The sequence below is a fragment of the Balaenoptera acutorostrata genome, chromosome 4 (assembly GCF_949987535.1).
Source record: "Balaenoptera acutorostrata chromosome 4, mBalAcu1.1, whole genome shotgun sequence".
NCBI lineage: Eukaryota > Metazoa > Chordata > Mammalia > Artiodactyla > Balaenopteridae > Balaenoptera > Balaenoptera acutorostrata.
Window position 1 is genome coordinate 5505794 of NC_080067.1, and position 18511 is coordinate 5524304.

An 18511-nucleotide genomic window follows, 5' to 3' on the forward strand; every position below is an offset into this window, starting at 1 on the left:
TAGGATGTGTCCATACAAATGTAAGTGATTTTACTTAATTGGTAAGGAATATGAAAATAAGATAATTTTATTTAGTTGTTGAAATCAGTAGGGAAATATCTAATACATTAACACTTAGTAAAGAGCATTATAATTAAGAGCTTGTGATATGAAGATAAATAAAACCGAATGCTGATCCCAAAGGTACCACTTATTAGGTGTGTGACCCTAGGTGAGTTATTTAAACACTCTAAACCTTAGTTTCCTTAGTTATGAAACAGGAAAAACTATAGTTTAGTCATTGTTTCCTTTTCCATCGTTATGATGGTTAAATGAGAGAATGCATGTTAACCATTTGTCATTTAACACAGCATTTAACACAGTGTTTGACATAGAAGAAGCAAAGTGAAACATTTGCCATTTGTATCCCAAGAAAGATATAAAGATGTAATGTATAGTGTGAAAGCAATCTATTAAAATGGGACGAAGAGGAAATTTTGAATTCTAAGCGTCTAGGACAATGCTTATTTGCTACTTGGTTTAATAAGGAATCTTTTCATTTATTTTTTATTTGTATTTGTATTTATTTTTTTCTATTGAAGTACAGTTGATTTACAATGTTGTATTACTTTCAGGTGTACAGCAAAGTGATTCAGATATATATAACATATATATGTTCTTTTTCTGATTCTTTTCTGTTATAGTTTATCACAAGATATTGAATATAGTTCCCTGTGCTATACAGTAGGACCTTGTTGTTTATTTTATATAGAGTAGTGTGTATCTGTTAATCCCAAACTCCTAATTTATCCCTCCCCCTCCTTTCCCTTTTGGTAACCATAAGATTATTTTCTATGTCTGTGAGTTTATTTCTGTTTTGTAAATAAGTTCATTTGTATTGTTTTTTTTAGATTTCACTTATAACTGATATCATATGATATTTGCCTTTCTCTGTCTGACTTACTTCACTTAGTATGATAATCTGTAGGTCCACCCATGTTGCTGCAAATGGCAGTATTTTATCATTTTCTGTGGCTGAATAATATTCCATTGTGTGTGTGTGTGTGTGTATGTATTTAGTGCTCCTACACTGTTGGTGGAAGTGTAAATTGGTGCAGCTGCTAAGGAGAACAGTATGGAGGTTCCTTTAAAAACAAAAAAATAAAGTTACTGTATAATCCAGCAATCCCATTTCTGGGCATATATCCAGAAAAGATGAAAACTCCAATTCAAAAAGGTACAACCCAAATGTTCATAGGAATCCAGGAATCTTGATTGGCTTGTTCATAACTTTCTTTGCCCCCCCCCCAGCTTCTGCATGTGCACAAGATGGAGAGAGTGAGGCTGAGTTTTTACCTGATGACTTTGAAGAAAAACCAGAAAGAGAAAAGAAACATAACAATTTCACTTTGTGCAACGTGTGTAACATTCAGCTGAATTCGGCCGCTCAAGCCCAAATCCACTACAATGGCAAATCACATCAAAAAAGATTAAAACAACTCAGCAATGGCATGGTGAAAAATGACAATGGTAAGTGTTTCTAAAGATATATTCTCAGTTTTACATCATCAAGTTATTTGTGTACCTGCAGATGGGGAAATAAAAGAATAGAGTAATCTCTATTTTTAAAACCAGGTAAAACATTAAATAAAAGCTTATTTAGTACGTTAAAATAAAGAATATCTCACAGCTTTTTGAGAGAGAAGGGGAAATTTATTTGTTGTCTATGCTTAAATTTATTAGGATTGCGATCATGACCCACCAGGACATTTATGATAATTTGAAAAAGTTGACATTAGGTTTTCTTGATGTTTGACTTTAATATAGTAATTTGGAAATGGACATTCTTTTACATTTTATATAAAACAATGCTTTTTATGTTTGTTTTGTGCATGTTGGGGCTTCAGTTGGTTAGTAAGACTGCAATTGATTTAAAAAAAATACCTATCTTTTCAGGTAGGTGTTTTAACCAATAAAATATGATCTATTAGTATGTACAGATTGTTTAAATTTGCTGGTGAAAATTCATGGTTTGCTTAATCACTTTAGACTGCTTTTTAAAAGTATAAGTTGAATTTAGGAGTAAGCAGACTTTTAAAATAGCACACATATACTTTTGGAAAAGAATGGCAGGTTATTAGAAAAAGCATGGAGTGGTGAGGGAGGGAAGGGTGGAATTCTGCCACAGGACTTAGGGGAGCTGAAACACTATTGTAACTCCAAAGAGTTACAATATTGTGGTCTGGTTGGATGTTTCGTGTTTCATTGATAAGGTATATTTTATCTAAATTTTAATGACATTTAAAAATGAGACTGAATTTTGATCTGTTCCAGTATTTGAGATCAAAGACAAATATAATTTTGTAGTTTGCTTCAAGGCTACCAAATAATTGGAAGGAGAAAAGATAGTATTTTTTTGAATGGAAATTATTTCTACCTTGCTTTGTAGTTTTTACTATGAATGAACTGGAATATTCTAACAGAAAGGACTCCTTGTTTCTCTTTTGTATGTCAAATAGTTAATCATGGATCTTCTCAGTCAAAAAGATGTAGAAAATAAAGATAGTCATCAGAAAGTAAATAAGAACTACTAAATCCCGTAGACCCAGGATGAACTAGTGAGGCAAATGTGCTTATTAAGTCATGTTTAAAAATATGGATTTCACAGTCTCTATTTTGAATCTCCTAAGGAAAATCTTTTCCCTGTCATTGATATTTGAGTAAAATCATCTTAAGTACAGCATGATTCAATCTCAAGTTGTTTTTCTTTAAGTTGGTGTTGGTGGGGAAGCAGAATCTGGCCTCTTTCCCTGACACTGAATTAAATCTCAGAGACAGTTTTGGGTGAAGTAGGAAAGAATAGCTTTATTGCTTTGCCAGGAGAAGGGGGACACAATGGGCTAATGTCCTCAAGACTGTGTGTCCTGACCTGGAGGGGATAGTGAGGGGTTTTATAGTAATGATTCAAAGAGGAGGGCGTGATCAGCTCATGGACATTCTTCTGATTGGTTGGTGGGGAGGTAATTGGGAGTCAGCATCATCAGCCTTCTGGTTCCAACCGTCTGGGGTCTATGTGCTTGTGGGCAGCATACAGTTAACTTCTCCCACCTGGTGAGGGTTTCAGTATCTGCAAAACAGCTCAAAGACATTGTTACGTGTATCCCTTGAGGGGGAACCAGGACCCTGCCCCAAGGCTGCACTATTGTTTCTTGACTGTTCCTCCCTTGTCTCTGCATCCCCTCCCTTCCCTGATTAGCAGCTGTTTGAACCTGCTTGTTTGGAACTCAGGGAAAGTCATGGAGGCTGAATGAAGCCTATTTTCTGTAATCAAGATATGAGGGACACAGAAAGGCTTTTGTGCCCAGGGTCCCTACAGGGTCCTGCTCCGTTTCAGTGGTGCTAATGGTGTCAGCTCTGGTGTTTTATTTCACTTACCTTGATATTTACAAACGTCTTCAGAGAAGCAATAAATTACGTCATAGAAAGAAACTCAAGAGACATGCCTGGTTTAGAAATTCAAATCAGAGCTAGTCTCAGACGAAATTTAGGATGGTCAACAACTTTCAAATCATAATACTAGGAATGAGTTTCCTCAAATCAAATATTTTAAAATAATTACATCAGTGCACATATTGTGGGCTAGCATTATACTAAAGGCTTTATGTACATTTTCTTATTTATTTTTTCCTCACAACCAGAGAGATATTTCCATTATCTTCCTCTTACAGATGTAGAAATTGAGGATAATGTCGATTGAATCCTGTACTGAAGGTCACCCAACTGTTAAATGGTCAAACTATAAATCAAACTCAGGTCTTATTCATTAAATAGGCGTATTCTAAAGTATACTGTCTCCCCAGAATTAATATTCTGTAGAAACTGTGCCTTTCTTTATTCAAGGACAAAAATTATTTTAAGAGAATATAAAAAATAAAATTCTATCAGATTCCCAACAATGCATTGATCAACATGGTGCTCAACAAATTTTATTGCTACATTTTCTACACATATTATCTTTTCAAGGTTCTTATTAGCATCAAATTAATAAAAGTAATTAAAAATGAGGGCTTCCCTGGTGGCACAGTGGTTAAGAATCCACCTGCCAATGCAGGGGACATGGGTTCGAGCCCTGGTCTGGGAAGATCCCACATGCTGCGGAGCAACTAAGCCCGAGCGCCACAACTACTGAGCCTGCACTCTAGAGCCCACGAGCCACAACTACTGAGCCCGTGTGCCACAACTACTGAAGCCCATATGCCTAGAGCCTGTGCTTTGCAACAAGAGAAGCCACTGCAATGAGAAACCCGCACACCACAGCAAAGGGTTGCCCCTGCTCGCTGCAACTAGAGAAAGCCTGCACACAGCAACGAAGACCCAACGCAGCCAAAAATAAGTAAATAAAATAAATAAATTTATTTTAAAAAATGATTATGAATTAATGGGAGCACTTGGTTTAGGTCATATTAGTTTGACCTGAAATCATACTTCAGAGGAGCCCTCACTGCTAACTACAGGTGGATCTAACTACAGGCAATCCACTCACAACTGAGTTAGTTGTTCCTTTACATTAATATAGCAACATATTATTTCCTTTAAATATCCCTCCATCTCCCCACTCTAAAAATGTACTTTTTCAGATCTGTTGGGAATAAGAAAGGAGCCCAATTCTGAGCCTTATGTACTTATTAATTGTCGTTCCTTTACCTACACAGAGACCAAGCTAAAGTCAGGAATTCTCAAGAATAATGGATCCTATAAGTTTTTAGTCGAGAGCATTATCATTTTTAGTTAATCTAGAGAATGAAATGGGACATAGAAGGAGATAGCCTTCTCCCTGAAGATGCACACACACACATATGACTGCTGTGGACTTCTTCTACCTTTAGAAAACCACCTCAGTTTAGATTTCAAATGGGAAATATATATAGTAGTGTCCAAAAAGGAATAAGATACTAGAGATATTTACCTGGATTCTTCCAACCTTATACGTAACTTGTTTTGAGGAATGCAAATAACATAAATAATAGAAATGGAACTAATTTTTATTATTATTCTTTCGAGCTTGTCTACATGGGAAAAAAAATATCACTTCAGTCCTGAATGACTGTAGAACATTGTATAATTACATGCCTAGAGGTGTATGCTAATATATGCTACAAAGAACAAGAATGAACAAGAGAGACACCACCCTATCAAAAATACAGTTTCTGTATCTCTGAGCAAAATGTGGCATTTCTCATGTCATCCAGGGAAAATGATCTTCTGAAGATCACAGTGAAAAAATATATCATGTGTGCTAGTTAATTAGGAGGCCATGGTTCCCACAGCTGAGACTTAACTTCAATTTTTGGCAGTTTCTGCCCTCTTGGCAGAGGTAAATTTACCTAGGACATGTGTCCACCACCTGCGTGTGTGCTGTCCCGAGACCCCCAGGTCCTTCCTGCCAATAGGGAGTGTTGCCTGCTGAATTCCTCCTGAATTTGCTCCCTTACTGGAGCAAAACCTCCCAGCTTCTTGCCTCAAAAGGCCGTTCCAGCTTCAGATTTGCTGATGCCAGAGTTGCAATTCTATCAGGTCCAGCCCACCCTCCACCAGGTTCACTTTCCTCCTGCCTCTCACTCAGTTCCTGACCCCTAATCCACCCCTTGCCCCCAAAATCTTTCTCTCAGAGTCTGAGGAATCCACCTAGGACATCACCAATACTTCCTATATATCCATAAGTAATATGCATAATATGTTTCATTGTGCAAAAGCAACAACATTTAATACTTTCCCCCATATGTAGTTTCCATTTAATGCCTGTATTTAAGCTTTATCATCAAAAATGCCAAGGGAACAAAAAGTGAACTAGTATTTATTGTTCCAGGTATCTTATATACATCATTTATTGAACCCCAATCAACGATTCTGCAAAGCAACTGTTACTGCATCTATTTCACAAATAAATTAGCCAAGAATCAAAGGGACTAAGATACTTGCCAAATAGTAACTCTGTGTATTTGTAAAGTTTCCTGTGTCTACATTAACAGCAATACACTCATCTCCAGGGCAGACTTACATTCTACTGTTGACAAAATTATGCCATTTATTTGGGTATTTTCTTACACAATTGACTTTATGTCATTTTTAAAGCACTTAACTTACATTATTACAATAAAACTGATGTTTCCTTAAATTTTCTTTACCAACATAACTGCTGAGGACATTTTGTGCAGTGTAATTTATCACTGTATTTTCTGTTATTCCAGAAATACATTGATGTTTATGTTAGTGCACTTTTTGAAGATGAGGTGAGATACAGAAGTGGCAGCAGTGTATTCCATAATTAAAAGTTGCTTAAATGTGTAGAATTTATCATATTCCAGAGATTCCAGGCTTCACCCTTTCATGAAAACTATAAACCAAAGAAATCCCAATACAAACTGCATGACTTACTAACTTTCTCTTTGGAAAAAGTCTTTGATTTTATATTTATGAGGAATGTAAGTTTTGCAAATAATGATTATTTTCTGATGATAATAATGTTGTGCTGTCTGAGCTGTACATAAATGTACAAAAATAAAACAAAAATCACCAAGATCCTACAAAGGTAATTACTTCTAATCTTTTTGTCACCATTCTACCAGGTATGCAAATAAATATGAATAAACAATATATGTACAATATTACACGCATTATATCATAATAGTGTTTATAAACAATCACCTTTTTATGACTGCATATTTTTATATTACTGTCAAGAAATTAATAATGCAGTTGAGATTTCTAGCTGAATATTGGGATTTTACTCACATTTGTCATTTTGCTTTCCGACTATGTGATGTATTCTATAGTGGAAAAACCTTAATATTATCATGAAGTATAAAATGAAATGTTAAAATGAAGTATCACAAGGGGTTTTATCAGAAGACAGAAATTTGAACATAAGAGTAAAAATGCTTCTTTGATTCATAAGAGCATTTTGGAATACATATTACAAAGGGTACAACTTTCAGGGTATTTAAAGCTTCTGTGGCCAACTAATTTAATTCAATTTCAGTGCTCACCATGGTTAAGCTCCGATTAATGCTTGTTGAAGGATCGAGTAACAAGTTGACCTATTGGGGCAGCTTTACTTTATATACACTGTCTTTGTCATATTTGAGTTATTTTATTAAGCCTGGTTTTCTAGTTTTATTAGGCTGAAACTGCTATCAAATAATTCAGTTTTATCTTAACAGTATTCTAGACTCTTTTGGTGCTCATTGTTCTGTAGCACATAAATCTAGTATTGTTGCCCTTATCTTTCCTCTTAGCATTACATTTTCTTTTAGTTAACAGAGAAGCTAAATAAAATTTTACTTTCTAGCTTTCACTGATCTATTCTCTTTTCTCTTTCCATTGATTATCCCAGATGAGGTTAAAAGTGTCAGTAGATTTTCAATTTACAAGATGTTCCTTCTCCTGCAACATTGGTAGTTAAAAAAAACAAAATAGCTTCATAGAATTTTCTGATACTTCAAGCCTTGAGATATATATATATATATATATATATTCATACACACACACAGCTATATAATATATGTAAATTTCTCATTTACATATAATTTTGTCTCATCTTTTAAGCTCCAAGTACTATTCATGCTTTTGTAGAATGTCAGTAAACTATTTAGAATTTGCCAGTAAATTTGTGGATTCTTAGTATTCCCTTCTGAGATCATTTTATTTAACAATGAAAACTGCTTTCTTAATGATATCGTATCTATATTAGTATATGACATGCAGTAAGGAATATTGCTTTGCTCATACTTCTCTCTTATCATCCATACCCTTTAGAAGGTTCAGCCAAGGGGAGAAAATAAAAAAATGCTGATGTTAAATTGCCCAGCATTATGTAATAAGATATTTTGTTCTTGTTTGAGTCTTCTAAGTTTCTTTTTATCACTGAGGGATAAAAATATGGGGAAAAGTAACAAATGCTGATTTACCATGTTCAAATTTTGAGTAGGTCTCTGGCTTTGGTTACTGATTTTTTTTCTCCCTGAAGAGAAAACACATTGATTATTCCAAAAGGGATAGATTTCTAGTCATTAGCTACTTGTTTCACCTGGACTTAATACTAATTCCATTGAAGGACAACATCTTTTTCAACATGGAGATTTCTTTATGCAATCTGTGTCCTGAAGAAACCCCTCTTTACTGGGATAATGGTGAGCTTTTACAAATTTAGGTTGATAATCTAGGCTGACCCCTGTCAGGAGACCATGACACTGTGCCCAAGAAAAGTGTACTCTAGTTCTTCATGACCACTGTTATCCATGAAAAATTAGATGAAATGACCATTAAGGGAAACTTGAAGAGAAAAAAGGATGAATTAAATGCATGCCATTTAGTTAGAGGACAGAATTTATTTGAGATAGAAGAGATTTCAATTTGTGATTCTCTGTGTGTATATGGGGGTGTATATTTGGGAGCGTTTGAAGAATTGCAGGAATTGGGGGCTTATAGCAGTGGTGGTATAAACTGGGAGTGCAGAATAAATTTTTTTGGTCCATCTGAACTTCAGATGTTTAGCATGGGTAGAACTACCTCTTCTTTCCTTACCTTTTTCCTCCTTCCGTCACTAACCACTTCCAACAGAAGCATCTTCCACTCCTAGTGTTTCCCTACCCTCCAATCTTAGAGAAATAAACATTTTCCCCACTTTTGTAGGTTTGAAAGTATGTTTTTTTCACTTTTGTTCTGTTTCTTTTATATTTCCCCTAAAAGTAACTTGCCCATGGTGACAGTGCTAGTAGGTAATAAAGACGGGATTCTTTGAGGTATGAATTCCCCTTTCCTTAAAAGTTATTTTGCATTTGGAGGCAAATCCTATTTAAATTGGCTTCACAGTTTCTACAGCTCCACCCCAGGTATGTCACGCGTCATCTTTTTTTTGCATGGTTCTCAAAAACAGTAAGCAGTGGTATGAGCCTGTGTGTGTGTGTGTGTGTTTAAGATGGTACAATAGATTAATCGTTAAGTAGACCTTTAAAATGTTAATTTTAAGTCTTTAAATAAGGGATAAGAAAGTAATTTTCAAAAATAGCAGCCCAGATACATGTATTTCTTCTGTTTTCAAAATTGCGATGACGTGACACAAGAAATTTGAGAACAAAAGTAAATAAATCCATAGCAGCATTGCACACTTGAGAAGAGTAAAATGGTGAGGAATTTCTGGAAGCTAAAAAGGAAATGGGATGAAAATTTGGAAAACATGAAATCTAAACTCAAATAAGGAAACTCACAGAAGTAGGAAAAAAGAGCCCTATCACTTAGGTTTCCAATAAAATTTCAGAATATCTCTAAGGTTGATCTGAGGTAGCCTTAAATGTAAGGCTCACTGTTTGATGAACATCCTGATGAATTTACGTATGTTGATTTGCAGTTAAAAGCTGGGATATAACTGACCTGCCCAGCCTAAACCTAGGAAAGTGAAGAACAAATTACTCTGGGGACTACAAGCCAGAAAGGTCCAAAAGTGAATTGTTTGATGGGGGTGGAGGATAAGAGAGGTAGAGGAAATAGACATGTCTAATATGAATTTTTAATTCCTTACCTTTGTAATAATGTGTGCTGTAATTCCCTCTTACATCTCACCTGTGGAATCTTCAGTAAAGACAACTTTGCTTACTGACATATGAGCTTAGAGTCCTTCTTGGGGACTGAAATGAGTGCCAAGATTATATCCAGGTTGAGGAAAATACAATCACACAGGTAGAAGGACAAAAGACATATTTTGTATGCACTGCTCACTTGCAACCGCTTGTATCAGGTACAGTGCTGAAGTCAGAGATATGACCGAGACATATTAACTAGTCACTTAAAATTGGCCAGCCTTGGGAGGAGAAAGCACATGAACATAAATTTCAATTCAAGATTTTACTTGAGAGAAAACAAGGTACTGAAAAAACACTTTTTTTTTTTTTTAGTATAGTTGATTTAAATTTATTTATTTATTTGGCCACGTTGGGTCTTCCTTGCTGCACGTGGGCTTTCTGTAGTTGCTGCGAGTGGGGGGCTACTCTTCGTTGTGGTGTGCGGGCTTCTCACTGCAGTGGCTCCTCTTGTTGTGGAACATGGGCTTTAGGCACATGGGCTTCAGTAGTTGTGGCTTGCGGGCTATAGAGCGCAGGCTCAGTAGTTGTGGCGTACAGACTGATTTGCTCCGTGGCCTGAGGGATCTTCCCAGACCAGGGCTCGAACACGTGTCCCCTGCGTTGGCAGGCGGGTTCTTAACTACTGCACCACCAGGGAAGTCCACACATATGGTTTTATTGCAAGATTTTATTTCAGTGACTCAATAGAAGTATAGCAATACAGAGGATTGTGTGAACGCATCAATGAATAAGAGGTAAAGGACTATGGTTTCAAAAGGAGAAGAATAAAAGCAGAATTAATATAAGAGTATTTCACTTCTTTAACGCATAGTAAATAAATACTTGTGTACGTGATAGTAATTCTGATGAATAATTAATATTTTCCAGTTCCAAAGACGATTACAACCTTCTAACAAAGACAATTGGTGCAAAATCGGTCACTCGAAGGAGGAATAAAATAGTGAATACAGCCTGAATGAGGAATTAACAAGGTTCTTGATCGAACCCTGTTTGTGCACTGTGCGTTTAGAATAGTGTGGTTGATGTTAAGAAATTGAACAGGGCGTCCCTGGTGGTGCAGTGGTTGAGAATCTGCCTGCTAATACAGGGGACACGGGTTCGAGCCCTGGTCTGGGAGGATCCCACATTGCGCGGAGCAACTAGGCCCGTGAGCCACAACTACTGAGCCTGCGCGTCTGGAGCCTGTGCTCCGCAACAAGAGAGGCCGCGATAGTGAGAGGCCTGTGCACTGCGATGAAGAGTGGCCCCCGCTTGCCACAACTAGAGAAAGCCCTCGCACAGAAACGAAGACCCAACACAGCCATAAATAAAAATAAATAAATAAATAAATAAAATGGTATATACTTTAAAAAAAAAAAAAGAAATTGAACAGAGGAAAAGCTGACTGAAGAATAACAAAGGTGATAGCTTGACTTATGTACATATTCAATTTGTGCTCCTATGACCTGGGTTTTATCCTCACTGGTAGCATAGCTACAGTTGAGGGAGTTATAAAATAGGCAAAGGAAAGAGGAAAAGGGAAAGCAACCTTACAATTTAATTCTTGTAGGAGGAAGAGAAAGGGTATCTTAAGGAGTTAATGAAGGTGTCAGAAACATAAATGATGGGTTACCTTTGTTGTGCATTTAATCGTATTTTCAGTCCTATTTCCAATGCATGCCCCAGCCCAAGGAATTGCCAGTTGTGCCAATGACTTATTGATGTCCTCTCCATATTTTCCATAGTGTAGGGCTAAGAAATAAAAATTAGAGGATTTTATTTTATTTTTCAATTCACAGCTTCTCTCCCTAGAAAGAAGTCAATGTGGGCTGGGGCTTAGGTCAATCTGAGAATCACTCTTTTCTTTAAAGACAATTTTATTGAGATGTTTTTATATATCTGTATAAATTGTAGAAAGATCACCACAATTGAGCTACATAACTTATCCATCACTTCTACATAGGTATCCTGGTGTGTGTGTGTGTGTGTGGGTGTGCGCTGAGAGATTTAATTTAAGATCTGTCCTCTTAGGCAATTTCATGTGTACAATACAGTATTATTAACTATCGTCACCATGCTGTACTAGATGCCCAGAATTTATCTATGCACGTAACTAAACCTTTGTACCCTTTGACCAACATCTCCCCATTTCCCTCACCCCGCAGCCCCTGGCAACCACAATTCTACTCTCTGCTTTTATGAGTTCTACTGTTTCAGATTCCACAGATAAGTGAGATCTGTGGCATTTATCTTTCTGTGTCTGGCTTATTTCACTTAGCATTATATCCTCCAGCTTCATCCATTTTGTCTCAAATATCAGGATTTTCTTCTTTGTAAAGGTTGAAAATTTCCCATTGCATATGTGTGTGTATATGTATGTGTGTGTGTGTGTATATATACACACACACACACAGTTGATCCTTGAAACATGCGGGTGTTATTAGGGGTGCTGAACTCCCACGCAGTTGAAAATCCTAACTAAATAACTAAAATAATAACTAACATCCTTGTATAACCCTCCATATCCATGATTCCACATCCACGGATTCAACCAACTGTGGATCTGGTAGTACCTAGTATGTATTTATTGAAAATAAAATCCATGTATAAGTGGACCTGCTCAGTTCAAACCCATGTTGTTCAAGAGTCAACTTGTACATACACACACACACACACACACACACATACACACACAGAGGTCACATCTTTATCCATTCATCTGTAGACAGACACTTAGTATGTTTCCATACCTTGGCTCTTATGAAAAATGCTGCAGTGAACATGGGAGTGTAGGTATTTGTTTGAGACGCTGATTTCATTTCCTTTGGGTGTATATGCAGAGGCGGAATTGCTGCATCATAAGGTAGATGACTCTAAAGAGACCCACATAGGAACCCATTAGAATCAAATTGTTAAAAGTTAAAGAGAGAATATTGAAAGCAGCAAAAGTGATTTGTTATATACGCGGTTTCAGCAGAAACCTTGAAGGCCAGAAGGGCATGGGATGATATATTCAAACTGCTGAAAGGAAATAAACCTGCCAACCAAGGCACTAAATGTGGAAAATGTATCCTTCACAAATGAGGAGGAGATAAAGGCATTCTCAGACAAATAAAAGCAGAGGGAGTTCATCACCACTGGAACTGCCTGACGAGAAATGCTAAAGAGAGCTCTTCAAGTTGGATCAAAAAGATGCTAAATCAGCAACATGACAGGGTAAGAAAGTACGAAACTCATTGGTAACGTCAATATATAAACAAAACCAGGATGGACTGTATTACCTTAACAGGGGTGAGTAATCTCTTTTAATTCTAGTTTAAAAGTTAAAAGACAAAAGTGTTAAAAGTAACTGTAACTAAATTTTGTTAGTGGATACACAGCATAAATAGATGTAAACTTGGAGTCACTCTTTCCCTTCAATGCTCCCAGACGGTTAACTTTAGCTACTGGAAGATAAGCCTTCCCAGGAGGCTCAGTATTCAGTGGGATCGTCTCCCAAGGGACCCAGCCCCAGATGCACTTTACACCTGATCAGATAGGTCTGCGTTTTCACATGAGTGCCGCTCAGATGAAGCTGAAGCCTCCACTAGTTATATTTATTTACGTTTTATTCTGGATGCTCCTCTTAGCGTATTAAATATATTTTCAAAACTAATATTTGGGTTCACAGCAAACTTGTTAAGCCATTTCTTCACCACTGGCCCTATCCTTCTGTATTTAAATGTGTTATCAGACTAACTGGGTTAGTGGCCTGAAGGAAGAAATTTAAAATATTTATCTTTTACTTAATACTCAATGCCTAATACTCGAAAGTATGTCTTCTATGGAAAGAATTCCTATTCATAACCTAGAGGAGAAGAAAAGTAAGCATGAATTCTTACTATTAACTGTTGACTTAAGAAAAAACATTTTGCCTATTCGTATGTCTGGGGATGTTATTCCAAGCATCTAACACTTGATTTCTTTAAGTAAAATCTAGTACGACTGTAAGTCTTTCCTACTGAGGAATGTTTATGTAAATAAAGCAATAAAACGATGTATGTATATATGTGTATATAATACACACACACACACACACAAACACAAATAACTAACAATTACTGTGTAGCTTTGAGACGTGTATAAGGCCCTGTTTGAACTTGTAGGGGCAGATGGAAATATTGCTATTCTATAAGGAAGATCTTCTTAAACGAAGACTTATTTTGCTGTTGCTACTTTCTTTCCAGTTCATTCTGATTATTTGTGACATTATTTTATTTACCTTGCCTATTCAATAAGCTTCTTGAAAGAAGCAAATGAGGCAATATAGGTGAAAGTATTTCACCAATCTGTTTTTCATACAAAGATGTGAATTTTAATTAGTTTTTTTTTTTTTCCTCTGAAGTGACTCTGAGTTATTTGAACATAAAGGGCGCCAAGCATTTAATAGGAATTTAAATTCATATTAAAACCTAGGCTAAAAGTCAAGGAAATACACTGTGAGGATGTGTGAGATTTCTGGAATGTTTCTTACACGTCAATTACCCATCACTGCAGTACTCCACTCTGATACCATCAAAGCCGAAAGATGTAAGACTTAGGGACACCAAGGAGGAGGAAAAGTGGGGCAGGTGTGTTGTCTTTTATATCTGGCCTTAAAGAGAGGAGAAAGTGGGCGGTGACCACCGTGGGAAGGAGAGGAGCACAGACGGAACCCCTAGAACTGGCCACAAAAAGGTGTAAAAGAGTATGAAGAATTCGCCTGCATCTGAGATGTGGGCCCCGGTGGCTGAATTAACAGACACTTGTATTTGGGGGCCTCTCTGTTAGTGCTTGCAATCAGCATCACCTGCATACTTGGCAAAATCCAATTCTTGGGAGGCGTCTCCCGAGTTTCTTGATCCAGAAATGCTGACAGTAGACCAAGCAATCTGTGTCTTGAAGAGTCCTTCAGGCGCTTCTGTGACAGGCTGAGTTTGAGAATCGCTGCCCTGTGTAATAAATACCATCTCAGAAGCAATCATTTTAAGATTAAATAATGTAGGCAATGTGTTTAGTGCAAACAGGCAGTAAACCTTCAATAAAATTAAGATGTAGCTCTTACTGTGGTTAGTCTTGTTAAACACTATAATCAGCTGGAAGAGAAGTCAAGGTTGGGAGACTATCATATATAGACTTTTAGAATTTATAGTGTCCTTAGAAAAATAGTTCAGGGACCCCCCTCACATTTTGACCTGCAGACAAATCCCATGGGAACTGAGAAGGGCCTGAGATTGAACACTTATAATCAGCTCTTAGGTAATGACGTTGCTATTGGTCATATGATCACAGTGTGAATAGCAAGGATCTGGTCCATGGCCCCTTTTACTTCTGCTTGACATTCTTTGCAGCCCTCAAAGTCATCTGAAACAGAAGTTTGAGTATTCGTAGAAAAGCCAAAGGACAGAAGAGAGTTTGGAAAGTAGCCATACATTACTAAAGTTTTCTGGTCATTTTCTATTAACTACATACCTTCAGAGGGAGACAAATAGTACTGCTGGACTAGATAAAATGAGACAAATGCATTAAGCAAGCCATATATAACCTCCACCATGTAGATCTTACTTTGCAGAGTCATCTAGAAGAGTCCATGCTCTTGCTTCGCTTAGTAAACCTTTCACTTTAATTTTATTTTGAAAATTAAAGCAGCTTCTTTTTTGAAGCTAAACTTAGTTTTAATCATTGACTCATATGCATATAGATTCTTGGAGTGTACCCACAAGGATGCCGCCACGGTAGATTTTTCAATAATTACATTATGTTTAATTGTGGTCAGCCCATCCTTCTGCAGTTTGGAGGGTTTTCCAAGAAATGACTGAAAATATGGTCTCCACTTTAAGGAAGGTCCTGTCCTTTAAGCAATGCAGTTAAGTTTAAACATATAGTATGATAGACTAGAAGTAACAACTTATATAAGTGGAACCCATTTAAGCATAAGACTTTTCACTGCTTCTCACGCTACTCTTTTAGGGTTGGTGAATTTGTAGTTAATTGGATCTGATCCCTCTGTCATGCATGGCTGAAGAGAAATTTAAAAAGCACACATTTTAACTCATTAGAGCTTCCTTGAATTGTATGGTTTTATATTAAGGTTGTTACACAAATTTTACACAATTGGAATTCTATTCATGCACCTCTTAGTCTAAAGTGGTATTGAATCATAAGAGTAAGCTATAATCAAGCTACATTTTTAAAATAAGCAGTCCTAAAAACAATGATCACAGAAATGAAATATTTCCTCAGGGTCAGCCTCAGAAACATTGTTTTTTAAAGCCCATTCCTCGGGTCAGCCTTCTGTCTTGAAACCACCACTGCCAGCAGCTTTGGGCTTCCATTTTCACAACTTCTCGCTCAGTAAAAGAGAATGTCTCTTCCTAGTTACTACAGCAAAAAGCCTCATTTATCACTGAATTCTATGGCAAATGCAAGACTAGGGAAAATGGGTAGTAGGTTGTCAGTCCTTAGTCTCTCACTGTGGAAGAAATACTTCCTGAGTGGAGTTACCTGGAAAATTATAATTATCAAGTCCCTCTAAGGTATTACAGAAATTTAAAGGATAATAAACATTAACTGAGCTCTTGTATGGACCAGGAATAAAATCTCCTTTTCAAAAAATTTCTATGGGACAATCACATAATCTTTGCAAACTCAAAAAGGGCTCTTTGGCCCGTAATGGATTTTAAAAGTGCATCTAAGAACATCAGGTCGTAGCCTCAGTTTTATATACCTTGTGAGCAGGATTTGGCTGATTTTGGGGTTTCAAAATAATTTGAACTTTTGCTAAGAAACTTAATTTTTGAACATGGAAACATTTTATTGCCTGCTGTCCTCTTATATGTTTAGATTTTAATATTTATCACTTAGAAGGATTTTTTTAGTTATAAATGAACACTCTGCTAGTAGGTAGCCTTGGTTTTAAATTTCAGATTATTCCGCAAAATAGAAAAATAATTTTATCAAGATATATCACATCCTGACCCCTTCAAAAATTCCATCCAAAACTCTTATTAAGAGTACTTGAATAACGAGTTTGTTTGCTATTAGTGTAAACATTAGTTTACTCTCCATAACAGCCTTTTTTAGTTTCATCGTTGTCGATCTGAGTTTATCTTAGAATGGCGAACTTTTGAAAGACATATATTATTTGAAAATAGTTAATTTCATTTTATGAGATATCCTAACAGTGACACTGTAGCATTTTAAAGAGTAATCATATATTAAAAAGTTTTTAAAAGACTTGATAGGAAATACGGATTCCGAATAAAATTACATTCCCTATGAGAGCAATAACTTTAAAGAAGTTTTCTTTTTATTAAAACACAAACACACACACACAGCATCTATCCTAAGTTAATTTTTTGGGAGGAGGCAGGGGGGACAATTATATAGTAGCCCTCTGCTATCTCAGTATACTCATTAGTGTTCCTATCAGTATGGAGCTGTATTATCAGAACTTTTAGTGGCAAATGTCAAAAAAAAATCAAACTGAATTAACAAAAATTGGGTTTATTGGCTCATTAATGAAAAGTCGTGGGTGGAGGTCAGAGAGTAGACTATGCCTGGCTTTAAGCAGAGCCATGTTTAATAGGTATGGCCTCTGTTGTCAGACTATCCTGGTTCCACTGCTTACTAACTCTATGATATTTTGCTCACAATACTTAGTCCTTATTTAGCCTCAATTTCCTCAACTGTGCAATGTGTTTAAGGTTATCTTTTGCAGAGTGTTGTATTAATAGAACGAGATGTGGTACTTAGCGTACAGTATTACCATACACTTTCCATTTCCGAATCCCTACTCCTCAGGTGAGCTTTCCTCTGTATTGACACCATTTTTACCAGGAGCTCTAGGCTTTCATTTCCCCAACTCTGCGGTCAGCAAAAGAAGTATGTTTTCCCTAGTTATCACGGCAAAAGGTTCAGGATAACATTCATCAGACCATCTGGGTTATGGTCAGTCCCTGTGACCAGGAACCGTATGTCCTACTCTGATAAGCCAAGTGTGGGTCACACGCCTAGCCTGAGAACTGACAACAACCCCACTTAGTCTTAGAGTGAGAAAGGGTGGTTTTCCAAGAAAAACTGAAATCCTCTTACCAGAAGATAAGGAATTAGATTTGGGAAGGCAAGGGCAACAGCTATTTATTTTTAAAGTTCACTGATTTTAATACTTTGGCTACATTCTTTTGTTTGTTCTAAGTTGTTTGGTGTCTTTCTAATTACAAACATTCATAGAATGGCAGTAGGAATATTTAGTACTAAACCTTTATATGGTTTATAAGGTTATAACTATAGCCCTAAATGCAATATAAAATTCACTAACAACTAGCATGTAGCTTTTGGTTACCAAAATTTGTGTCTCATCTGAAGAGCTTACTCTATTATTTTTCTGTTTTATCTCCCATTAATAATGAAAACAAAACAGTCTCTTAAAAAAAACAAACCACCCTCGGAAAAAAACCACGTCATAACAAAAAATCTTCACATAATATGCTTCACAATTTAGAAGAAATTCCAGACACATTGGCTGACATATCCATTCACTTTATTTTTGTAAGATAATCGTTGAAGTGTATTATTTTGATTTCCTCTGCAATCTAGTGTTTTAATCATCTAAATTATTCTATGAAGATTTTTTTCAGAGATGCGCAGATTCTTAGCTTTACAGTCTCAGGAGAACCAGAATGTCAGAATCAACGTGATCTAAAAGTAATCATAAAAAATATCCTATGTAATGTGCTAATTCGTTTATTCAATAAAACAGGGAACTTCATTTTTTGCCAGGCAAAAATCTTTGCCTTCCTGAGTTTATATTTCAACAAGTAGAGACAGACAATAAAAATGGACCACATAAAAAAGTAAATTACACTGTAATAATATAGTGCTAGAATAGCACAATA

General features: G+C 36.4%; 1 protein-coding gene across 4 annotated transcripts in view; it reads left to right on the forward strand.

Annotated features, from left to right (window-relative positions):
* Positions 1–18511, forward strand: part of ZNF385D (zinc finger protein 385D) — a 949103-nt gene that overhangs the window by 224913 nt on the left and 705679 nt on the right. For all 4 annotated transcript variants that reach the window (XM_057546009.1, XM_057546008.1, XM_057546007.1 and 1 more), the window contains exon 2: positions 1291–1509. In XM_057546009.1, coding sequence (XP_057401992.1) covers positions 1291–1509 — 219 coding nt within the window. The remainder of the gene's footprint in view (positions 1–1290; positions 1510–18511) is intronic.